Source organism: Poecilia mexicana, unplaced genomic scaffold (assembly GCF_051168715.1).
Source record: "Poecilia mexicana isolate PSO_F unplaced genomic scaffold, ASM5116871v1 scaffold_11, whole genome shotgun sequence".
Classification (NCBI taxonomy): domain Eukaryota; kingdom Metazoa; phylum Chordata; class Actinopteri; order Cyprinodontiformes; family Poeciliidae; genus Poecilia; species Poecilia mexicana.
The window spans coordinates 13,194,570-13,221,671 of NW_028263380.1; the positions used below are offsets into that span (position 1 = coordinate 13,194,570).

A 27,102-nucleotide genomic window follows, 5' to 3' on the forward strand; every position below is an offset into this window, starting at 1 on the left:
AAACAGGAGGCGCACATGTGGTTTCAAAAAGCTACTAAAAGACGTGAGTCACATATTTTAATAGTTTTTTTGAAACCACATTGTCACATTATGTGACAGTGTTTGTTAATTGGAAGATGGCTCCTGTTTGATAATAAAGTGGCGGCGAACGCAGCTCTATGCCTTACATTAAACCAAAAGCAAAATGAGCTTTTAAGATTAAAAGCAAAGTGTTCAAAATCTTTTATTCACTAATTTTCTTTTATGAGTTCACCGTCAGCTGCAAATAAGAAGTTTTATTACTCTGCTAGTGAGAACGGTTGGTACCGAAACATGTTTTTTTTTGTTTTATGACGGTAAGAAACAAAAAACGACAAGCTCCAAATAAACATTTTACTATGTAGCATTGTGTCTGGTTTGATTTCGTTATTTTGATGTTTTGATTCTGTTTTGTTGTTTTTTATTGAAGCAAATAGGGATTTTTATATATTCAAACGTCTTCAATAGTGTATTTTTTTTTTTTTTTTTTTTATCTCTCTCAGCATGTCAAAAAGTCAAATTTTAGTCACTCTTGTTGGGAAGTTTCCAGATGTAAAAAAAAAAAAAAAAAGCAGGTATGTCCTGTATTTTTGAAGCATCCAAACACATATTTTATTTAAATGATGTTACATTTCTAATGCTTTATTTTATTAGGATAAATAGTAAAATTATGTTTTCTCACGTAAGCGATAAACGGACGACTGAGAGCTGTTCAGAAAAGCTCAGAAATGTCTCCATCTGATCAGAAAACTCAATCCATCCAGATCAGATGCAAAATAAAGTTCCTCATTCTTTGACTCAAAGCAGCGATGATTAAACTCACCTTTGGATTACTACTGAACCATCACTGCTCTAAGTGGCCCGGAGCACATTAACGCCTATAAGGTTTCTCTGTGACGCATTCATTTTTAATTTTTTTGTAAGAACAGCACCTTCTTTTCAATCTGTCTTTGACTGTAACAGAGGGAGTCTGCCTTCTTGTGAAGTTACAGGGACATACAGGTATGCGAGCATCCACTTCAAAGACATCTGATGGCATGTGTTTCAAGGCAAGAAGATGAAAGCGTTGCGTCAGGAAGGCTCAGAACAAGAACGGGCGCTATTTTAGCCGGGATACATCACGCTTTAGGTGGGTTAATCTTTGTTTTGTCCTCAGAAAAAGAAAATCTTTCAAGGTCTTAAGACTTTTTGGGGGTTTTATAATCTTTTCCTTGCCTAGCTTTACTGCTTTAATGTCCCCCCAACCCCCTCTGATCCACTGCAACTTTTCCATCTATTTAATCTCCTGTTATTCTAATCTTTGCATAACTCAGCCCTGATTTTTTATTATTTTTTTTTATTATAGCATTAATGTTTAAATCTGCGAAAATCACCTTTAAACAGTCAAAGAAATGCCAGGAGCTGAACTTTGCTTTACCTTCCAGAGCTAATGATCCAGTAACAGTTTATGATCATAATTATTCTAGAATAAAAAAAGAGGCTAAAATAAATAGCTTTGACCCTGATGAACCAATCTTTTATTAATTGGAGGTCATCCTAATTGCCTGTGAGATGTGGGAGGCATTAACAAGGAGACTGAGTCAAGAAATGCAGAGAGGCTGCATCATTTTTCAAGTGATTATGTATGGTGTTTGCTTCTGTAAAGCTGCCAGACAGTTACACACACACACACACACGCACACACACACACACACAAGTACAAGAAATAAAATAAACCATTATTAAGCATTCGATAACCTAAGCTTAAAATATGATTTACATTATTACCTTTTTCTTTTGTCAAATAACAATGAAGATATTAGCAAAAAAAAAAAAGAAAAACTAATCTGAAAATTAATTTAGTTTTCCTTTTTGGAGTAAAAACTGACAAAATATTAACTCACTTTGAAAGACAAATTGACAAATTGATGTATTATTATATATATATATATATATATATATATATATATATATATATATATATATATATATATATATATATATATATATATATATATATTTTTTAACAAAGTATCCTCTTTTCAGTCTTCTTTTTGTTTAACCGTCTCACTGTAAAAACAGCTGCAGGTCCTTCAGTTTCCTGTAGCGTTGAACATCCAGAGACTGTCAATTTTGCCCATTTTTCTTAGCAAAAGAGTTAAACTCTTGTCACCCTGGATTGAGGGAGTTTGCCAAGATCAGCTTTCAGTTGTCAAAATTGTCTGCAGCCTCTAATTCGTTCTCCAATAAACTCTGGCCTGCCTTTCTGTCCTGCCACTATTTTTTCAGTTCTACACTATGTTGGTCTATCACATAAAATACCAATAATAATGATAATAATAATAATAATAATAATAATAATAATAATAATAATAATAATAATAATAATAATAATAATAAAAACTCATTAACAACTACATCGTACACCATTGTAGACAATGTAGCTTTTGTCTCTGTTATCCCATTTTGATCGCTTCCTCTTGCGGCTTGCTCTCACTGGCAGGTTTGTTGTGTTGCGCTGAAAGAAGGCCGAACGGTTTGACTGCAACAGCACGACGTAAGCTGGCGAAAACAGAGAAACGCTGTGGCAAACCTGTGGCGGACGCCCAACAAGCACATCACGTCACAGGCATTGTGTGGTTTATGACGGTCTCCTTCCAGTAAGGCCTCCAAACCAATTTGTGGTTTTAGCATTAAGAAAAAGGGGACGAGGAGTTGAGTGGGTTTGAGCCGGCGGGTTGAACTTTGTGTATGGAATTAGTTTAACGAAAAACCACACGCCCTGACGCACATTGTTGCACCTTTAAATGTCCCCCCCTCCCCCTCCCTACACGTCCAAGGTACCATATGGTTACCTAGCATTAAAGGCCCCACTGTGGGAAGACACTAAAATTAGGTGCTGGGGAGAGAGACAGCAAAATAGAGAGAGGGAGGGAGAAATTCAGGGGGGGAAAAAAAAAAGAAGAAAGTTGCATCTTTGACTCCACAGCCATCCCAGCGATGCACTCACCATCCGGCAAGGAGAGGAAAAGGGGGAATTGGACAGACGGATTGATGGAGAGAGAACAGCAGCGTGAGGTCGAAAATAACTGCAGGTGAGCAGATAAGATAAATAGAGGAAAATGACAAATATAGCAGAATATTGGGTTAAAGGCGCGCGCAGGCCGCGTAAACAAAGAGCAAAAGGGCGTGACAGAAACAAGCCAGCTTTATATTAAATGTTCCGCCTGTCCGTGCTCTCCATCTTTCAGTTACAAACTGATATTGATCTCGTCTCCACACACATCCCAGAACATGAGCCAGACTGTGACTGCTCAGTGGATCCCCTCGGTACAAAACCCCCCGGCCCATTCGTCATGTTTGACTATCACAACAAATCATAACTCTGCCTGCAACGCCACAGGCCTTCCCTGCAGCCCTGCAAGCTGCAGACCAGCATATGCAGCTACGTAACACTAAATGCACACAAACGACCACAGCTTCGCTCGGAGACACGAACGCAAGAATCGCCGTCACTCTTACTTCTCATGCGGTGAGCTGGGACGGAGACGGGAGGCCAGCTGCATGCTCAAAGCGACATAGTTCGGGATTTTTGAACTGAGGCTCTTTTAAAGTGTTATGGAGCATTTAATAGTTAACAGTACCTGCAGCTGATGGCATTAAAATCTGATTTATTTAACATAAATCCAGGTTAATTAGTTCCATTTCAAAACAACTGCATAATTTGATGGTGGAAGTCTGCTTTTCTGTTGGACTAGCAGCTTTAGCTTCAGGCTACGACTCCATGGATTTATGCTAACTAAAGGCACAAAGTGAGTAACCCACTGCAGGTGAAATATTAAATCTTTTAAAAGAATGAAAGTATGAATGAATGAAACTGAGACAACACCTATATGGTGGGGACAAGGCACAATTCAATTCGAACATGTTTGTTAGCTTTTAGAAAATAATCATTTATACCGGAGGAAATGTACAATGAGAAAGAAAGAGAGTAAAACTTTGTGTTAAACAGCAAGGGCGAAAAAATATATAAAAGAAACAGGAATAAATCTGCTGAAAAATAAAGGCTAATGCTGAAAATGGGAATGAATATCTTGAACGTAAGTGGGCACATCTGGATCTCGGACGCCTAAATGCTTTCCAGATTCTGGTTCGAGAGAGGTACAGGCGGGCAACCCCTTTGTAGTCGTTGTATATTTGAATATCTACCTTCAGGAAGGGAACGACAAAAGGTCGTAGGGGGAAGTTGGTGGCTTCTTGGAGCTTGGAGTGGAATTCCTCGATGGTTAGCGTGGAATTCTGTGGGAGAAGAAGAGAGAAGGAGAAGGAAAACATGACTCCATGTGGAAGGCATTAAGTGATAATATTACTTATTGGAAGCTAAGCTGTATCCTGGTCTGGAGTGAATGTTTTGGCTTTTGTAATAGGAAGCATATGTGGCAGACCACAGTGAAAAGAGCCTCACAAAACAAAGACACAAGCAGAAATCTCAAAATGTTTGCAGTCGGAGGCATTAAATTGCTACGAATTGCATGTACGTTTTAATAACGGGTTGCCTGTATCTTTCTTCAAGGTCTAAGACTGTTCACGTCGTCTCTAAATTATATAATTTAATCTGCTGCGTATTGTACTTTTCTGCCCAGTCAGAATTTTAATTTTACTCAAATATTAAGCATCCTCCATTTTGGGATGACATCGGTGATGTCATCACTTTACCAGTAAGAGGGCTGAACTGACTTTAAACGAAAAACATACAAAATAAATCATCATAGCCAAGAATTTTGGGGGAGTTTGTCATAAGAGTGTTGATGTTTTAGCTTTTGACAGACCTCCAGATCTTGCCAAGACTGGCAGAACATACATCACTTTTATTACCCTGGATATGGCGCACACAAACGCCTCAAGATTTGACCTTTCACCTTAAGGAACTAGCTATGTTAAGGCCATTTCAGAATGTCCTCACCAGATCCTTAGGCTACCTGCTATCATCCATGAAGTTGACAATAAAGTCAACTGAATCTTGAAAATATGTAAGCGCAAACCTGCATGTTGTGAAAAACACAAACTGAATAAACCTTGGTGTGCATTCATTGGCAAGAACAACAACAACAAAAAGCTTTTGGGCATTTGGTTGTTTTAATTTTCATAATCAGATGTGAGCAGATTCTCCAGAGAACCTCCATGTGTGTATAAATACACCAAACCTTTTATTTCATTACATTTTCTAAAAATAACCATCTCTGCAGGTTAATATCCATTTTAAGGAGGTTGTGACTCCATCCATCCATCCATCCATCCATCCATCCATCCATCCATCCATCCATCCATCCATCCATCCATCCATCCATCCATCCATCCATCCATCCATCCATCCATCCATCCATCCATCCATCCATCCATCCATCCATCCATCCATCCATCCATCCATCCATCCAGTGGGGAATTAAAATAAAGTTTCACATTTTCATATTCCTGTCATTTCGCCTTTTATTTTCTCTTAAAAAAGCTTCAAAATGTGGCACTCTTTAAATCCACTTTGTATGACTTTCATGCTCTGCACATGCATGGTTTCACTAGACAGGCTTTTTTTTTTTGCCAGCCGAAGGTTATAATGTCGTACTGCAAAAATGTCTAGTAGGTTCTAAAATCTTTTAGCCACTTGTAGAGATTTTCAAGAAAGCCATAACTTCTTTGCTAGCATCTCTGCTTTTAAAAATAATCTGTATTTTCTTACCGCTGTTTTATTTTATTTTTTAACTTAATTTTTTCCACAAGACCCCTGTAGCCTCCGACGTCAGAGTTGTTACCGTAAGTCTGATAAAACAAGTGATTTCTTTCTAATCTTGCCATTTCTTTCCCAGCAGTCAAAAAACAATCTCTTTGTATCTGTCTTTGTACTTGAATAGCTTTCTGGTTAATAACAAACACAAACGTTGACGTAAAATCTGGATTGCATCTTCTTTTGTTTCCATTTTAATGATCGATGACACGACTTTCAGTTTGAGCGTCGAGTGGACAAAGGAGCTGAACATGCACGCTTGCAAAATAACAGTCAAACAAGGGAGAGAAAAAAAAAGAATCAAGCAAGACAAAGTGAAAAAAAAAAGAAAAAAAAAGCAGACGATATTATTTTTCCTCCTCGCACTGAATTATTTCCCAGACCTGAGTTTTGTTGCGTTCAGCCTTACATCTGTTCGCCCAGATTGCGTCGGGGCTGTTCTTGACAGCCAGCGAAACCTCCTGAGCCTCCGTCTCTCCCTCTCCCCTGCACGCAGCCGACTAATTAACAGTGTCACTCTTTTCAATAAGGCAGGAGGAGGGACACAGAGATGCTGATAGCGGAGAGATGAAACGGAGGGAGAACAGAGAGACGCGTGGTGGGGAGGTGTGCGAGCCAAAAGGACGCAGGAGAGGCACGTGCGTAGAAAAGCAAAACACAGGAAAAGCCAAAAACAGGTTATACTCTGTGTGGTTAATTAAGAAAATATCTCCCCCCTTCATCTCTTCTGCCTCCTCCTCCTCTTTTCAGCACAACATTCAATCACTATTCCGGTATCCCCCTGCTCATTAAGCTCTGATCGCAGCCTTGATATATCCATGTCAGCTAAGCTAGAGAACACATCTGTTTTATCTAATCTCAGTTGGTTGAATGTGTTTTTTTGTTTTTGTTTTTTTTTTTTTAAGCTTGCAGGCTTCATTTGTGCTGCATCGGACACAAGGTTGAAATAGTGTTTTAATATATTCATTTGTACCAAGCTTTCCACGAAACTCTTTGAGTTATATGACGTTAATTTAGAAAGGGTTTTAAAATGACATCACATCCAACAATATGACTGTGTGAAACGCACACAACTCGTAATTTGTATAATAAGATCGATAAGTTGAATAAAAAGTGTTGAATTGCCGTTTCTACAGCTGAACAGGAAAAATCAGACCAACCCGAAAGCAACGTTGTGCAGAAAGTTCATCTCATAACATATTTTTTTCAGGGCAACGTAGTATGGTGGCACGACTCGGTGATTAGAGATGTTATAGAGAATTCACTTCAGAAAACTCCAAATGTGGTAGAAAAAAAAAATAGACAAAAATACCAGCAAAACGTAAATAAAATAGTAAAGCGATAGTGCTGGTTTCAGTGTTTACTAAAGTTAAAATATCAATGTTTAAAAGAAACAGCAACAACAAACTGTTTGGTGAGGTCTGAACCAAGCTGCACACTGATTTCCATCGTTGTTTACGTAAAACTAATTTACAAAAGTTGTCAGCTTAAAGCACTTAAGACAGAAGGCATTTACACATTCCTAGAGTATTTAAAATCTTGCTTCACAAACGCAATTAAAGAACAGCCTACTGTGAACGACAAGCGACTAATGAACGACAAGCGCTCTCTTAATCGCTTATTTGTTCAGTGGGAAATGCCAAACACGCCATTCCTGCTGAGCATCTTCCAAAAAATACAAAGTTATTCTGGGAGCCATTTAACCCTTTCACCGTCCTCATACGCAATGGAAGCTGCTTACCACTAGTCCCAGCACCAGCGTGCGGACTCGCTCGCCGATTTCGGGCGAGATGTCGTTCCCGAACTGTTGCAGAGTGGTGAGGAATCGCTTGAGCTTGCTGAGCTGCCGGGCACCGCAGGCCGGCGGCAGCTGCTGGTTGGCCAGCGAAGACGAGGAGGACGAGCTGGGGCCGTTGCTGTAGCCGTTCGGAGGGGATGGCGCGCCGTTGAGGGCCGTCGGGGAGTGGCTACTGCCATTTGTCACTGCACAAGACAAAGACGAGGAGAATTTTAAACTCAGTTCTTGACATTTTTGAAATCTCACATCGAAGGACACAAAAAGTAAGGCGCTTGTCCTCAAAGGAGCGTAGAAGCCGTCCAAATTTTTAACTACGGCAAGGAGATAAGATGAGCGGCAAAAAAAAAAAAAAAAAAAAAAAAAAAGATGTCAGAAAAGAGACCAATCAAGCGAGATAACGGTATTAATAAGTTGAACGAACACATTTATTTAGCGACAGATAACATTTCGTCCAGCCCGCCGGGTTGTAGCGACTAATCGAGGCGATGCGCGCTCCACTGTTAACACTCTCCACATTTGTTTGCAATTTCTGTGCTTTCTCTGATCCCTTAAGTCATCCCCACAGAAAAGCACTTGGGAGACATTTCACCTCCTTCCTCCTCCTTCTCCCTTTCCTTCTCCTCTGCAGCCTAAACAAGCAGGGACAGCGGGACCCCCGCTAGAGCGAGGCTACAGCAGTCGCGTGTCTTTGTTCATGTTGGGGGAGTCGACGTACAAAGACATACAAGGCAACATAAAGCTCTCTCTTTAATGAGATTAGTCTCTGACTAGCGATACATTCACTCCCCCTCTGGCCGCCGTCCAAGGCCGCCACTGTAAAGAGACGAGAGAGAGACGAGATGCTCAAACTGCATCTGGCGACAATTATGGCGGATGGAAATCAAAGCGTACTGCTTTGTAAAAAAAAAAAAACCTTTGGCGTGGGTAATGAGAGAGCCAGGTCTTTCCTCCCTCATTGCACGGAAGCATCGACGTTAATTGTGGGGTGCAAGTGTGTGCAGCAGAAAGAGACAGAAGGCTAGAAATGTATTTATTTTTTTTTGTATAAATTAAGTTGAAGGGGTGCAAGGAAAGTCTGAAGCTGGAAAAGAACAAAACAGAGCCTCTGTTGCAGACTAGAAGGAGCGCCGCTTAGATAAGACTAGAGAGCTTGAAGCGTTTTGAGCCACACGGCTTCAGATTCCTTGATTCTAGTGCTCTTCATGAAAGTGGTTAAGTATCTACTTCTGAGAGAATACGAGGGTATAATTTGCTCATCACCAGTGATGTGCGTATCATGGCGAAGCTCCAACAGTTTGTAAGCGTGGGTGTTAATGAACCAGCGGAGGGAGCTCTGCCTCACGGAAAAGACTCGGTGCAACTCGATTTTAAGGGGATTCGAACCCCCTTTCTTAACATTTACATGTTGTCTTCCCATGGAGGAAGAGTCAGCTCATTTATAAATATTTTTCAAAACGAAGGTGAACTTAAGGCCACGTTCAGGTCGGCTGTGGTCTCACTTTAGGGGCGGGTTAAGGTTCTGCTGCTTCAGTGAAGTTTCTGACCCGAAATCTTAAAAAAGGCTTAAAAAGACTAAAAATAAGGTGAAAAAAAAAGTTAAACTGGAAAACATGGCATTTTACTCTGGGTCTGTATGTTCCTTTGTGATTTTTGTATCCCCATTTCAGACACAAGTTTTTTCCATCACATTTCGTCCTGCTTCCATTTTGTACTGGCAAACTCACCATTTGGAACTTATTTACTTAAATCATTTGTCACATTTTAGTTTATGCATCTGGCAGTTCAGTACTTCATGAATTCTGGAGATAAAAAACCCTCCATAAAATGCTGAAATCTCACATAGAGATAAACATAATTCTGCAGTCATTCACTAAGTTAGAATATGCATTCGGACGTGACTCGCTTTCCAGATTAAAACTGACTTTTGAAAATAACATCCTTTAAGTCAGAATCATACACAAGCCCACATTTCTGAATACATTTTCTTTTATTATTGGCCTAATTTAATATTCTGATCTTAAATGTTATGTTTTCTTTGTCTGTAAGTGGAAAATTGTTATAGTTAACACAAATACAGGCTTGAAAACATCAGTCAGTGTGTAATTAATCTATATAATGTTTCTGAAGTAACAACATCTCAGTGATATTGTAATCTATTAAAAATGACTGTACATTATTTTCTGATCAACGTTTGAGTCACATAACCTATGAAACATTTAGGATTTTGACCCCTGATCTTTCGAAGCACTTCTAAGCAACATTTTCTAAGCAACATTTCCTGAGAACAGCTTTTCAAACATGAAGCTCCAGCTACAAAACGACCAGAACTCCTGGCACGGCAGCAATTTCTGCTGCTGTTAAGGAGCTTCAGCTATTTTTATTTTTTTTTTTACCTATTCTTTCATCTATTAGCATTGCAAAGAAGCAAAGTGCCGTCTTGTGCGATACAGAATTAGAGCGCTGCTCACATGTGGTGGGTGTGTAGGAGCTGTTGCGGGGAGCCCCTTGCGTACTGGGCGGAGGCGGCATGGTAGGTGGCGTCAACCTGGACTGTGTCTTGACATCCGCAGGTGAGTCGGGCATGGTGGAACGCTTCCCAGTGCGATCTGATGAAAGACAAAACCAGAAGCAGAGGTCACAGCACCGCTCGGTTAAGAAAACATCTTCTTCACGAGGAATTTCAAACTGACTCGGTTTTTCAATCCTACCGGCTGCGTAAATGAGCCCTGCCAGAGGAGTTTGACTCTGATTCCAGCACACATTGTGTCACCCAGAGCAATCAGACTGCCCTCCAACACACCCCCACTTTTACAAAACCACCCCACACCAAACCCCCACCGCTCTGACCCGGAGATAATGACTGCATCGTTCATTACAGTCAAACTAATGCGCACCCTCGTTCCCACAGTTTAATTCTTGTATCTCTAAGTTGCATTCACATCTGCTCAGAAAGGAGACATTTCACAGATAAAATTCATTATCACAACCAAAACGTTTCCTCCGATACGTCTGTTTTCACTTAATTCAGTTGCTCGCTGCTCGGGCGATAACACAACATATTGAATATATGGGAACGGCAACAAGACCTTATCAGAGCCCTGCAGTGCGCAGAAGGGCAGAGCCCCTCATTGTCCAAGCGAAGATACTGAACTTCTTTTTTGCAAAAAAGCTGCAACAAGGCTGTCATTGAATCAACAGACTGTTATCAAATCATGTCTCCGTGGCACATTTTGGAAAGGAAATTATATAAAAAAAAAAAAAAAAACAAGAGAGAGAGCTACAAGGTGAACCAAAAGTACATTCTGTAACAATGAGAGTTTTGCTGTAGCCCTGGAGTAAATGCAACATGGCGACGAAGTCAAACAGACGGTCCATCTGGACTCGGGTCACACCTGGTTTACAGCAAACGGGGGTGGGGTGAGGACTCATGAACATTTTCCACTAGACCCTCCTCTGTGTTTAGGGATGTGTGTGTGTGTGTGTGTTTCCCGTATTTCATTGTTTGAATCCAGAGTGTCATTCTGTCAAGCTTAGGTGAAACGAAATAGGCAGGATAGTCTGAGCCTATTAGCTCCAAGCCCTGCTGCCAGCAGCCGCTGCGCACCATGACTAAGAATTTTAGTCACACTGACTTGGCTTTCAGCAGGGAGACGGGCGAGAGATGGAGATGTTTGCTCCACAGCTCTGTTTTCCATTTACCCCGCTGGAGCGCATTTGTTTATCCTAACGTACACATCGACCTGCTGCAGAGACGGCAGAATGAGAATGATGTAAGTGTGTGAAAGATTTGAGATTTTCAAGCAAGGTTTGTGAACTCTAACTGAGAATTAAGTGTTGGACAATCAGAAAATAGCGATCGTATACGTTATATTGCACTTTTTTCACTTGATGGAGAATTAATCTTGTTCAAAAATTTTGTCCGATGAACGGGGTGATCCTGATTGTTGCTGGGAGTCACTCAGTTATTCCCAAAACAAGCTTTATGTTTAAATATTAATATGGTCTCTTTCAACTGTTGGCAACGCTGGCCATTGCAAATGAACAATATCAGAAAACATGCCATTGACAACTGAAACTTCACGTTATCTCATCGTATCTTTTTACATTTTATTATTAATAATTATCATACTGCAGGCTAGTCGGGGACATCTTAAGGAAAAGATTAGGTCTGCGGGCCCTAAAATGAGTACAGCGGCAACAATACAATATTGGGTTCAAGATTTATTTTCAATATTTTTGAGAAATCTAATAATTCCCCACTCTTTGTTTTCACAGATCAAGTAAAGGCTTCACTAATTACAAACCTTTTTCGAGAAGCTCTGTTTAGCTCCAACTAGTCTGAGGTTTGATCCGTCTGAGTTATTTTGATTTTGAGGCAGATGATTAAATGCGATATAGGTTAATAAAAATAAAAAAAATAAATCTTTTCTAGAAAGCGTTCTTCACACTGTTGTTCATGGTGGACTGGGTGATTTTTTTTTACGTACATGTTGCACAGCCAACTTCAAAACAAAACCTAAAATCTTTTTTTAAGCAAACCTGGCACGAGATTGATAAACAGACAGACGGACAGACTACCCAAGGTACCCGATATGATGCAGAATGTGTTGCATGAGTCGATACAGATTAGGGATTGATGGGAAAATGTGATGAAAGCGCAAAACCCTCCCCTATACTTTCCATCCAGGCCAGACAAAGAACGCTTTACCTCTCTAATTTTGACACAATAAACATGCCTCGGGTATTTATTTAACAAATTCAGCAGAAATGCCAGAAGAAATAAATCTCGCCCGTAGTAGCCAACTATCACTGCCTACAACACGATCTGTGAAAACACAAGGTCATTAAAAAAAGATAGCTGGGAGTCAGGACCCCAGGTAATTCATCATTTCCCCGTCAAACAAGAAAGACGTCACGCTGTATACGCTTAACGGGCCAATTAAATCGAGCAAAGCCACTGTTTCACACATGGCTGTGATTATTCAGTTCCAACATACCGTTGAGCTCATGCTGCTGATTGTTCCGTGTGTTACTCTTCCTGATTGTGGGGTCATTTTGGACCACTTAATTTGTTCCTGTCATAAAGAGGAGCAGAAAATCATCATTCAGAAGTTGAGAACAATTACTCTACTCTTCATCAGAAAATCTAAAAATGAAAAGGCAGCCGTGCGTCACTAGAATGTAGTTTAAGTGATATATTTATCTATCTAATAGAAGGGAGATTGCATTTTTCAGAAGAAGTATGATATCAGCAGGTGGAATGATGGTCATTCAATGGTTATTACATTTTAAAACATCCACACAGTCTGTTCATTTTTTGTCTATGTAATAGCAGTTGGATGTTCAAAAAAAAAATCTGATGTTTGCTTTAAAACCATAAAAATGTTGAACTGAAATGCAAACCCCTTGCTTGCTCTTTTGGTGGTAAAAATGAACAAATGAAAATGAATGTAAGCGTGGGTAGGGTTAGGGTTTATACTTACTGAGAAAAATAAAAGATTTCTGATATTGTGACCCTGTTATCCTGCTTCATCTTGCACTAGACAATTACAAATAATTGTCTAGTGTCTAGTGATAACAAAATGCAACCAATTTTTACCTATACTAATCATCCGAATTTCTTAAAATTTTTAATGTATTTTCATTTACTTTTTCCTATTCATTAATATTTGTTTCGTGGGGGGAAAAAAATGTGAGACAACACCTTTTTTTACAGAGAAAGTAGTTCCTACAGTCACTGTAAAAAATGGTCACAGAATTAGCTTCCTGTTTCAGGATGTGGAAAAAAATAATAAGATGTGGTTTTTCCAGCTAGTCATGTTCTTCCAAGCAAAACATCTGACCAAACTTGAATATTTTAAGCAGAAAGGCTAATCTTGAAAATCCCCCTAATACGCCTTGTGATGGGATGAAGAGATGAGTTTGGTCACAGGCTTATCATTGGTAGACAACACCTGGGTCGGCGTTATGATTGCACTGAGGCAAGAGGGACGAATCCTGCAAGCCTGTGAAACTCATCTTCGGTCCCTCAGGTGACGAAGATGAAGGACAAGGAATGAGTTGGCGTAAAAACCTGTGCGCACGCGCCTCCAGACAATAGCATGTCGTCACACACATGAACTTACAAACAGCTCCGTCTCGCCGTCTGATTTGATTGGGTGCACGACACGGTATGTAAGTGGGATAAAATCGACGGCTTCATGCTAACCAACAAGGCCTGTGGCATCCATTCACTGTGCAATTGCCGTGCTTCTTGAATCAATAGGAATATTCAGGTCAACAAAATAAATTGGAAAATAAAAAAAATAAAAAAAATACATCACACAACTCAAGCTGGTGATTGAAAACGACTCACGGAGTTCCGCCCATGAACGTGGCGTGTATATTTTAAGACGGGAGCAGGCAAACAATCAGACAAGCTCTCATTTTATTACAGCTATAGAAGATGGCTGAACCACACGAAGCACTTGCTTCTGCATGCATAATTTAGAAGCAAAAAGCAACCTTAAACAACCTTGAAATATGGGGCATCTCGTCCAGCCTAATGCATCTGTTAAAAGTTTATGGCCGACTGCACATCTATTGTCCATTTATTAGTCCTGTTACTGTCCCGCCTGCATAAAATCATAAAGAAAGCAAGCACCAGATCTGTGGCCAATCGATGGCAGTCCAGGACAGACGGGTATTGATGTGCAGAGCCTTAATGGAAAGGGGGAGGCGGGGGGGGGAGGGCGATGAGTGCTCTGACTTTACCTAACTCACATTACGACTTCTCAGAAGTGCTGTTGTCCAGCAGTTAATGGATTGAAGAGGATGAGAAGAGTTGTTGAAGAGGCAGCAATTAGATATGAGGGAACAGAAGAGTCTCTTCAATGTGTTGATTCACTTGGACAGAAGGGGTGCTAAACCTATCGATCACGCCTGGAGATGACGGAGATAAATGACTCGCATTAGCCTCCCCATTCATGATTCTTTTCTTTTTTTTCTCCTTTATCTACTGCAGCATAAAAGAGCTTTTAGTACAAATATTGGTAGACGAGGTGGTTTGAATAAGATATACTCGAGAGACTATAAGTGCTGCGATGGTGTCTCATTGCTTATCGTTTCCCGTCTATCATAATGAAGCAGAGTTACTTGGATTTTAATTGAATCACAAGCTCCCAAAGGCTGGGCCAGTTTCATACCTTTACAGTTTGAGCCGTCTGATAGTTTTCAGGTACGAGAAAAGCATCTTGTGTAGAATATGTAACAAATTGTATCTACCTGTTTTGTGATGGATTTGACATCCAGTCATTTCAAGTAATTCCAATATCTACCGATTAACGACGGTACGGAACATTGTACTGTTTATAAAATACCAAACAAACAAAAAAAACCTTATCGTGATAGGAACCAGTCATCATAAAAATAAACATAGATAAATTAATTTAGGTAATTTATGAAAGCTGATGGAGGAACTTTATCGTTTTTGAACTCTGACTTTTTTCAGAAGTTGATACCAGCCTGAACTGACATGTTAGTATGACTGAATGCAATTCAATTGTTTGGCAACTTAAAGTAACTAATAGAGTAAAGTATATAGTCATGGTTATTGGTAAGGTTTTATATAAACAGCATAATTCTGGCTATAGCGATCTCAAAATAGCTGTTTCCAGCTTTGTGAGGTCCCTATGCAATACTCTTGCTTTACTTGGTTCTCAAATTAATAAATGATTCACGAACATGCTAAAATCCACTAAACTTTCAAAGTTTTCCCCACAATAACTTATCTTCAGTTAAACCTCTCAAATCTGCATTGGAAAATAACAATACTCTGTTCGCCAATAAATAAAAATGTGTTTTCAACAATGTTTACGTTTTGAAAGCAACTCAAGAAGCTTTAATAAATACATAAATATGGTGGACCAACCCTAAAGTCAGCAGAAAATAGATTGGACTGTTTCCAACCTATCAAAGTGCAAACAATGACATCAAGAATCTTGCAAGAATATTAATACTGCGACTTCACATGCGACACTCAACATCAGAGCAATTTTGGATCGGTTACCATTTGTTTTGACCTTTGCACACTATAAACAGAAATCAATATAGAGTAGACTGCCTGGAATAACAAATAATTTATTATGGAAAAAAAAACTAACACCCACAGCTTACCATTGCAACTTATTGTATTCATATATTCAACATTTTATCCTCAAATGATGTTGAATATTTTGGTTTGTGGTCCCCTTGTGACTTATGGGGCTTTATGTATTCGAATGAGCTACATATACTACGATGAATATTTCACCACTTCCTCTCATCACTTTTCTACCAGCAGGAGATTTTTAATGTTATCTTGAGTTTGATCAGGGGATCACAAAGAGTGACTCTAACCACAATCAATAATAAGAAGAAAATTGCATACAGGCAGTTCTAGGATTATATCTAAGATCAAAATTTATATTAAATTTAAATTTATATATCAAAAAAACTTAACTAACAAGAGAAATAAACTTGCATGCAAATACATGGGCATAAAATAGTTTGTTTACCGGTAGAAAAGAGATGAATTTTTAAACAAAATGGGTATGAAACAGTGAACACAAACTGGTGAAAGGGAGACTCAGAGTCCCAAAACAAAGTAACTGGTGTTTGTCTTGTTTACATGACAACCGCTTGTAGGTTGTTTTTTTTTTTTTTTTACTGATTAAAGAAGCATTTCCCTTGATTGGGACCTGATTGTGAGATATCAAGAGCTGAGAGCGGGAAAAAAACTGAGCAGGAATTTAAATAATAATTTTTAAAAAAAATCATTCCTAATGTTGACTTTGAAGCAGTTGTACTGGGAGGCTTGGGAACCTTTTCCCCTTTTCCCCTCGGGGACGTCCCAAGCCGCCATGCACTGGCCTTTACTTTCTCTGTTATGAAAAGAAAATAAAAAGCTAACCCGTCTCTATTCTCACAACCATGATTACAAAAGGCTACCTCTTCAGAAAAAAAAAATAAAAGTAAAGGTTGAGCTGTTTGGATTTTTAACTTCTTTAATCAATCACAGAAACAAGACAACCACCTGCCACACGCAGATATGTCTTCACACTTACATCAGCCAAGTTTGCGTCGTCCATGATTACGTGATCCTCCATGTTTGCAGAATCTCACTCCCTTTCTTTGCCTTTTTTCCCCCCCCTCTCCCCGTTGCTCGTGCTTCTCTTTCAGCCAAGCTCAAAGAAAGGAGATTTTTATCCCCCTGCTGACTTGAGATTCATGCCTTTTCCAACGTTACATCCAAGTTACATCACTTGCCTCAAACAAGGTTGTTGCAATGAACGTTATCTAGGAGAGCGTGGTCCCTGAGAAGCAGTTCACCGTGTTATAGAGAGGACTTTGCTAACCCACAACTCAAGGCAAAAATACAATGTTATATCAAACTGGTGTATATTTCATCATCGCGCTCAAAGCCAGGGGTCATTTTGTATTCAAATCACCTTGAAAACCCAGGCAACACAACCGAACGCTTGGTGTTTCGAAAAAGAATATCGCCAGGAAATAACGTCAAACTAAAGACTTTACGAGCCAGAATCATACTTGCTTGTTTGTGTCTTGTTGCGCGCTACAATTTTAACCATTTAGCACACAAACGATGACGACATAATGTGCCAGGTGAGATTATTTTTTTACAAGTTAACCCAGTAAAATTGACATCGGTGCATGGTAAGAGTTGGTGGCTGCAGCAATGGAGAGTTTTGCAGCCGGTGTGGGCAAATGAATGCATCAGTTAGAAACAACTTAGCGTCATTCTGCAGGGGGGAAAACATGTGAGTTTTTAGAGCCAAGTCCTGCCGAGGGCTGAATTCCCACAGGCCAGGTTTACAAACACAACAGTTGCACAAGTAATACTAAAACCTTCAAACTTTGAATATAGCAGAATTCTAATTTAAACGTGGTCTATGGATTTCTTTTTTGTCTGAGTTTCACAGACAACATAAGAGCTTATCAGTAGATCAGCAATAACAATGATAACAATAAGTAGAAATGTTGAAACCTTTGCAAAAATGTAACAATGGAAAGGTATAACTTCTACTTTGAAAATCTGAAAGCTTTTCAAAGTAGAAAAGCTACTACTTTTCTACTTTTCTACTTTTCTACGGCGATAACATTCTCTTATCGCCGTTTTGAATCTACAATTTGCAATTGAAAAGTTGAGCTTATTATTTTGAAGAAAATATAGGAGGTTTATTTTGAAGGGCTAACATTCTGTTTTATCTTGCAAAACCTGCGATAATCTAAACTATAATATACTGAGGATTTTATTTTAAAAGATATTTGTAATACCACTAGTACTACTGCTACAAATATTATCAATAACAATAATAATAGTAATGTTTTTCATAAACTACATTATTCAATAATTATGTGCTAAATAGAAAAAAAAAACAAAACAGCATAGACCGCGTGAAAAAGGCCCCAAAATAAATTCTGCAGAGGGCTTTGACTATTCCTGGTCCGGCTCTGTACATATATGCCATGATCACACAGGCAGTGGTGTAATCCTTACACACACTGAAATGCAGGCGACAGAGGCACCAAAGCTGAAGAAATCCTGCACTCATGTTCACAGCGTGCCAGTGTTTGTGCAGAATGAAACCTCTGGGTGTGCCATATCAAAACACACAGCCAGCACATGGTAATGTGTGAAGAGACAGAGCAGGTAATGGAAGAGATGACGTGATAGCGAGATGGTGTGATAGAGGCTTGTGATTGCGCTGTGTGCTGGCTGCTTGCAGATGTTGAGAGAAGAAAGGGGCCACAGACGCAGGAGATGGATATCAGCGGAGAGAACGAAAGGATAGGTGTGTTAAAGGAGCACTGCAGAGGGAAAGGTGCACTGATTGAGATTCAGACCGAGTACGCACAGGACCGGGAGAGATCTATCTGTATGCAAGAAGAGTAGCAGAGACACACACACAAAGACACACACACACAGACACACAGACACACACACACGCTGGTTCACACAAATACCCAGCCAGATGGAGCAGTATGCAGAGCATGTCCCATCAAACTCCACCCGCTTGTCAAGAAGATATATGGATGCAACGCCCTACCGCAACCCCACAAAACAACACTCAAACACACAGCTGCAAGCACACACGCTGCTCACCAAACAGAAAAACTTTCTTTTCTCCCTTTCACACACACACACACACGCACACACACAAATAGATGTAATTGGCGTCATATTTTTTATTTCTCTCCCAAACAGGTTCACAATGCAGAGGAAAAACCCAAGCCAGAGTGCTCTCCTCTTTTTCTTTACTCCGCCTCGTCACCTTAATCTTTTCCTCCACTTCCTAAAATTGTCAACGCAGGCTGATGATCACGCATTGCTAAATCTCATCCGCGGCTGCCAAGCCATCTCGTCTCCCAGCAACGTCACACCGAATGCTGCTGGAACGTAGGTCAGAAGATCACTGCCATATACACTCGGAGCAACATAGAGACGTTTCTATTTTGGTTTTGTGAAATATTTGCTTTATACTCTCACTCAAGCCTCACTAAATGAAACATTAATATCGTTTGTTTCTTTCCGGAGGAGATGCTGCTCTCCTACGCGCTTATCTTTTATTAATGCAAAGAGAGAGAAAAAACATTAAATTGATTTTTTTTTTCTTACCCATAAAAAAAATATTCAGAGGCTTTATGCAGAGGCATAATAGACTTCACTTTAGGAGTCTTCCTGCTTACCATATAACTTCTTACATCATGAGTAAAGGTGACCCGAATCACATCTTAATGGCCCACAATGGGAATAGATCTGCTGCTGATCGGTGCCGACTGTCCTCCGCAGCTCCCACCTTATCTGCATTTTTGTTTCAGAAGAACATAAGGAGATTTCTCGACCGTACGCAGAGGTCTGAACACCATCTGCTCAGTCCCACAAACACCAACGCGGTCGCGCACACGCCCTTGCATCCTGCAAAAACACGCAACACATTCTCGCAAACACGCTGGACAGTAAAACATGTGTGGCGAATCACACTCGAACCCCTCGTTGATGGGAGCAAACCGTTAAACACCAGATTTATAGTAATGTCTGCTTTACCCATCTGTTGAAATAAAGTCTCGGTAGCAGAGCGAGGAAGCAGGCATTTAAGTAACATTAAAAATGATTCACAGGGACACCCCATCATGCATTCTCTCAAATCAAACGCACTCCCACCACATCGTGTTGCAGTGCAGACTTTAACCGTTGGAATGCTAGAAAGCAAAGGACCGGCGATGGAAACGAAGGACGGAAAACACAGGCACAGGTAGAAGGAGATAAATGAAACCGAGAAAAAGTAACTCAGAGGAAAATGTGGAGAGAATAAAATTACAAATGCGAAAATACAAATGCGATAGTTTCACTTGTTCTTACAAAAATGTAAGAAAATCAGTAAATTCACATACTGTGGAAGATTTTACTATGTTCAACAGTTAAAGTGACAGAGTAGGTTCCTCGTTTTTCCAAAAAACAACAGTCCTGTATGTTTCTTATGTTATACATTAATAATTTGACCAAGCTACCGTATTTTTGGACATGCTAAAAACTGAAAACATGAGCGCCACAGCTCCTACGCATTATTCAAACAACTCAAATCAAAGCAATAAGCATTCAGTGACGTCACCTAATCTCATGCATACCATGCAAACGATCAGCCTAAATAAAGATTTATTCACTTCTGGATGCCTGATGCTTGAAACTGAAGCCATCGCCCACTTCCTGATTAAGACGGCACGCGTCATCTGACCACTTCAGAGGAAGAAATAGAGCATAGAAATTTTTATTTCCTGCCTAACTCCCCCCCAAAATACAACAAATGTCAAGATATCAAGCAATGGTGGCGTACTCCATCCAAACACAGTGACTTTCGAACCCTTTAACCCAAAACCCAAACTATTTAAGCCACAGGCACATCAACAGTGGCACACACTTTAAAGACACGGCAGGATTTATTGTTTCACAAAGTAATCTTATTTATTTCTCGCTCTCTTTTCTTTTTTACATTTAGAGCTGCGTAAAAACGTTTTTCAATACATCACCGCATTTAGTAAGATAAGTGTGGCAGCAATAAGAAAAAAAACATCAGTGAATTTTGTGTCTTCAGCTATGCTGACCCCAGTTATCTGAGAAAAAAAAAAATGTTTTTAAAAGAGAAAAACTAATTTCTTCTGAGTCTACAGTGACTAGATTTTTTTTTTTTTTTAAAACATTGCGTTTTAAAAACTACGGTTAGGGTGAAACATTTTATGACAAATTTACACTCATACCCACTTGTTTAATATAAAAAGTTTTAAAAGATAAAGAGTTGGTAAGTGGGTAAAGTCACTAAACAGCCTATAACTGATCTTTTTTTCAATACCAAAACAGCAGATGTTGACCAGAGGCGACGTTTTCAATAAAACCTTTGCTTTTAAATTGTGTTTTTTCCAGAAGCCGGATAGACTTAAACACTTAAATGATTTATCTGTCACAAGCCATATAAGTTATCGCAACATTCACCTAGGTTTTGTTGCGTGCTTTTGTAATGTTGTGCAGCCCTGGTTTTGTTTAGCATTTTTCAAGCTGAGATGTCAGCATCACTGCACGGCGGTTAGGTGAGTGTTGCAGTTTTTCTGCGTTTAATGTGTGGAAAAAACACAGACCGAGATGTGAGCCTGAGGTCTGCAACAGACATGGGAACGAGTTCAACAAACAAAAGAAGGCCGCAGAGAAAGAGAAGCGAGGATGCTGCAGAGAGACTTTGGAATTAGCAGATAACATTTAGCGTTCATGAGAGACAGATGTGGAAATCAAATGTGAGCAGCAGATGATGGAAGCAGGACAAAAAAAAGTTTTCAGAATATCACATGACTGCTGCCATGTGTTAAGAATTACTGCTAGTTAACTATCTCCCCTCCAAAAAAAAAAAAAAAAAAAAAAAAAAACACTTTGAAAAAAAATATGTCTGCAATTTATGAAATGTGTTCCAGGGCCCTGCTAAGTAGAACCAGATTTGCACAACATAAAACCGGACTTAGCCCCTCACCCCTGTTCTCTGAAAAACGTTACTCTCTATTCTTTTAACACTGTTTTCTTCACCACCGTTCTCCTTCTGCCCCGCAAGAGAAGGTGTTTAAAATAAAAACAACAAAAAAAAAAAATTAAAACAACAGGGCCCAAGTCACATCTGGTGAGCAGAAAGCCCAGAGTTATGGTCTGTGGGACCTTGGAGAGGGGTATTACCAGGCTGACAGAACGGCTGTGTGTGTGTGTGTTACCTGTGTGTGTGTGTGTAACATCGTGACAGTAGTTTGCTAATGGCTGCGAGTGGAGGAGACCAGCCAGAGGCAAAGGCAGCAGGGGATAGTACAGTCAGTGCCGCCATGATCCATCGCAGGTCACTGGAGTTTCTTTGAAGTCTACACACTTTCTTCTGGGCTCTTTTGTTTTTAGACACTTTTTTTTTTTGTCCCCCTTTTTGTTGCGTCGTCACCCAGTCAACTCACCGCCATCTGAATCCATTCACCAACAAGCATTAATTTGGTAAAAATAAAATGTTTCAATCTACAGTGGCAGTATGTAGAAGTAACAAAAATGCAGCCGTCACTTTATTTAAAGACTGTTTTTGTTTTAACGTCAAATAACTGGCTTGTTAAAAAAATAAAAAATAAAATCTGGTGGAAGTTGTAGGAGGTTCGAACCTGGATTGTAAGTAAAGAGCACAAGAGGTTTGATAGGGATCAATCTCCATCTATCGAATCTTTTTGAACATGTATTTTTTATTTATTTATTTTCACTATTTTGTTGGGGAAATCTGCAATTATTAATCATGTCATTCACATGCTTAACATTCAAAAAGTAAAGCACATGTGATTGTGCTATGTGATGTTTCGTGTTAGTGAGGACTGGGCCTTTGTCACGATGCATTACATTTTGTACTTGGAAGACGGATTATCCAAGTCCCAAGTCATAAAAGTCAAATATAAAGGCCTTTAACGTCTGAGTTTACTGTCAATCGTTAACCCACAGATCAGAGTCAGCATGGGTTCAGTGCATTTAAAGGCAAGCCCACGATTACTCAGAACCTCCGTCAAATATCTGTCTAAACTACGTTTTTTAGTTTTAGATCTAATATATAATATATGACATTAAAATTTAGCCAGATTCCTGACTGGAATCACTAAAGACAAGTCGTCAAATTGGCCACGGAAGTACCAATAAAAATTTTTTTACCGCTGATTATTGAGAAAAGTGCAAATAATTATTAATTGGCTTTTTTTTTATATAAGAACAGACAGATAATTTTATTAACACACATTTGTCTAAAAAAAAAATTTAATATTTCCCACCAAGTTTCAAAATCTACATTCAAGTCGGTCAATCCAGGACAGGAAGAAAAGTAAGGGTAGTAGATTCAAGCTTAATTTGAATATTTTTCTTAGCGTATTTTTCTACATCTCTTAGTATTATTTTTGAAGAGGCTCTTACATTAGACGATCCAATACCCCTCAGGTATACGGTTTTTAAAAGAATATGAAAAGCACACGGTCAGGCTTTTAGTGACAGTGGAACTCATGCTCTATAAAATGTCTTTAAATAACTACGTTACATAAAATCTTTGTTCCATAAAATGTAAACATCAAATGTAGCCTCAAGTGAACGACAGAATTAAGAAGAAAAATAACCTGCCACATTTAATAAATAAATGCAGATGTCTTTGTTAGCCCAACAACATATGCACAGTGTGCTGGTAAAACTCATTCATGCCTCAAGGTTTTTGTCCTGCAGCAAGCGCTTCAGATCACTGTCCCCCTCACATCGACCTCCCCGCTGTCCATCAAACACCAGCAGCTTTTTCAGAAAACGCAACTCTGAATGGGGAGATGGCTAATGGCATCATCACAGATTCGCTGTTTTGTTTTCCCATGGCATAAACACAAATACACACCCACAGACTCTCTCTCTCTCTCTGTCACACAAACACACACACACACACATCCTAATCGCTCTCCAGCTCTACAGATGGATGCCACCACTCTCTCTGGAGCGCTGCCAGCGCCAGCTAGTGAACAGCTTGCCTGGCACGGCACTAAGCATGTGTGAGCGTATGAGCGCAGTGCTGTGTGTGTGTGTGTGTGTGTGTGTCTGCGTGCGTCTGCAGAAACAGTAGCAAAATAGCCGAGCGCAGATGGGTGGCCAAATTCCCCACTCCCAAAACCCTCAGCCCTCCCTCCCTCCCCTCCTCCTTATATACAAGAACACAAACACATGCGAGCCTTAACACGCGCGCGCGCGCACACACACACGCACACGCACACACACACACGCACACACACACACACATATGCTCCAGAACAGAGACTCACACCAATACGTGCGCATACTTGCACAGTGTCTTAGTTCTGCTTAAGTGTTCCCGACCTGGCACACTCTGCTCCTGCTTGCACAGCTGCTTCCTCAGAAGCTCACACACTTCTAGACTTGCTCACAACAAAACAACAACAACAACAACAACAAAAACCCAGTATACACACAAACACATACATCTGTGGTTAGTTTACACTTCCTGACTATGGCGTATGAAACATAAAGTCCACCAAAGCCCACACAGAGGAAGACACACCTATTCCCGTGCATCTGCGCAGGGAGGGATGTGTTCCTTATTCCCTGTAGCCGAACAGAATAGTATGTTTCTGCTTGTTCGCTTCACACACACACCGACGCGTGCACACACGCATCAAGCTAAAACATCAAGGCGCTCAGATGGAAAGCCTCTGGTGTTGGTATCTTGCCAGAGGAGGCCTGTAGATCAGCCTGATCATAGCAGTGTGTAGTTATTTGACGATGAAATTAAGACATGAAAGCTCTCGCTGCAACAACAGAGTGAACACAATTATGACAAAGCAGCTGTGTACACCTGAAACCATTTAAAAAGCCAAAGGTGTGTTTCGGATTTCTGTTACAGCACGATGCTTTCCGTCTTATATCGCGTCTGTTGATTGAAGGCACCGACTGCCGTCAAGGTTTCATGTCAAAATCACAACAAAATTCCCATAACTCCATTATCCTAGCTTATAGTCCTTTATATGAGGTACCTAAAAAGTGCTGTACTCCTCACACTTGTTGATATATGCTGCAAGTAAGCCAGCCGACAAAAAGCTCTTACATTTTTCACTGACTTGAAATAAAGAGAAGAAAAAAAATAGCTATGTGGAAATATTTTCAGCAACAAAAAAACAAACAAACAGGAGAACCACCACCGATTTTATTGAAAAAAAAAAACCAAACCTTGACTTTAAGACAATAATTTACAAGCTATAACAGCCCGACAAATTAACCAACATTTTAGGGTCTCAGTATTAAACCATAAAGAGCAGTAGAGCGAAAACATATAATATTGTGTGCATAAAGCACTTTTCAATTTTACCAAAGCCTAACAGCTAAAAACTTTAATGGGTAAAAGTTATAGATAGCACTGAAGGATATAGTGTCGTGTTTTTGAATCCTTCGTTAAATCTTATGCACCATGTAAACCTCATAAAAAAAGCTCATTCAGGACCACAAACTGCAGCTCGGGAACAATGGCTCTTGCATACAAAAGATGTTTTTTTTATTCTCATACAGGGTTAAAGAGAAGGTTTATCAGTGGAATAAATCAGGATCTAGACAGTCAGTCAGTGCTCAGGAGGCTGGCAGCAGGTACTCTCACTCAGTACATAGGGGAAAGCATGGTGGCTGCTAGTGCCAACTGTGCACCGCATAGCCGTGCCAACTCTGCCAGCCTTGCAGTGTCTGTTTGCCAGTGCCATCTGGGCAGAACAGCTCTGCGCACATACAGTACCTCTCCTCAGCACAGAGGGCACAGACACACAGACACACGCATGGGTGCACACAAGAAAGCAAGGGCAGACGTGCACTCTGAATTCATGTAGCATCCACAAATATGAAGGGTATGAGGACTACACACACAAACACACACACACACGCAGACAAATGCACAGCCGGCCGCTGACAGCTCACCATCTGTGCACTGCCTCTGACTTCTCCCTTTGCTTCGTTCTCTGCCCTCGTTTTTTGCTCTCGTAAACGCTCCGGCCCTTTCCTCCTTTCTTTGCGTTCTCCCGTTAGATCACGTCTTATTGGAAGGAATTTCTAAGCTGCAGATCCCATCGTTTTGTCACGACCACCTGTGCACTCAGGCTTGACATTTGTCTTTTAAATGACAAAGTGCAAGATAAAAGAAAACCTTTATGGTCTAACAGGGCAGAATCCCCAGTTCCTTTGCTTTATGTCTATTTTTTAAGTTGCACTGTTGACATTTAATAAATATTTCAAGCTATATTCTGCCCTGAATGTATGGGGCATAGAGTAATGCAGCATTGCTCTCTTTCCACTCGTTGCTTCACACTGCTGGTCAGCTGGCTGAAAGAACTTTTCTTCAGTCACAAGAACAGCAAGTTTCAGCCTGGGAATATGGTGGTAGAGGCAGTATGATGGATTTTTTTTCACAATTCTGATGTGAACCGGGGGACATCCGTCAGGGGTTAAGTCCAATGGCACACCAAATCGAGACACACGTTAAAACAGAACCGCCTCTGGTCGCTGTGTAGTCCTGTCCACCATCGTCAGGAGGCAGGTGAAACCTCTGGATGGGAGAACTGAATTCAATAAGATGGTCGAACATCCCCTGTGGAATGAGGAACTGCAGCGCAGCCTTGGTTTGCCTTTGCAACTCGACATGCTGGCAAACATCTCCATGGAAGTACGGCCACACTAACTTCACAGCCGGGTGTGAAAGGCAATGAACTGCATTGAAAACCCACTGAAGCCAGCAAATATGGACCAAAGGCCAAGGACTCTCGGTTGAGACATCACCAAGAAGGGGCGCACCACTTTCATGAAAGGAGGCCTCTTCCAAAATGTAAACACATTTCATGTTGGATCATGTTTGCATGACCTAAAATGGCCCCTGAGGATCATTGACAAACTTAGGGATCCTTAAGGGCCAGAATCCTTGAGTCCGTCAGCACGTGAGGAAGTTCATGCCTAAATGCATAGAACCAACCTGTGCTCTGCTCAGACAGCCACCCAACTGTTTTTGCCTGCCACATGCTGGATGTCAGAGGTGACGGACACGGTTCTGACACTTTGACTAAGGTGAGTGGCTTGTGGTCAACAAAAGTAGCAACATGCCTTGCTTTATTTAGGAAGTTCAACAAATTTTTATTTTTTGGAAGATTTTTTTTTTTTAAACAAACATCTGTTGATCGCACTTTAAAAATCTTATTGTGACACCACTGTATTAAAAACTAAACATCTTCAGAACAGAGTGAAAATGAACACACGTCAAACCCATTTTAGAGACAGAACTGGTTACAAAAGTACTTTAACAAGATGATAGTAAAGCAGATAGGAAAGGAAAAGGGGCGGGAAGGTAGCCTGAGTACAGAACCAGAGTTCACATCAAAGACGGGCTCAAACAGGTCATTGCCTTTTCAGATTTTCCCTGGGATGAAGGTCTGC

At 40.2% G+C, this 27,102-nt stretch overlaps 1 protein-coding gene across 1 annotated transcript in view; it reads right to left on the reverse strand.

Annotated features, from left to right (window-relative positions):
* Positions 1–27,102, reverse strand: part of runx1t1 (RUNX1 partner transcriptional co-repressor 1) — a 72,915-nt gene that overhangs the window by 22,661 nt on the left and 23,152 nt on the right. The window contains exons 2-4 of the mRNA XM_088010237.1: positions 10,043–10,180; positions 7,518–7,759; positions 4,207–4,296 (exon numbers count right to left, since the gene is read on the reverse strand). Of these exons, the coding sequence (XP_087866363.1) occupies positions 4,207–4,296; positions 7,518–7,759; positions 10,043–10,180 (470 nt within the window). The remainder of the gene's footprint in view (positions 1–4,206; positions 4,297–7,517; positions 7,760–10,042; positions 10,181–27,102) is intronic.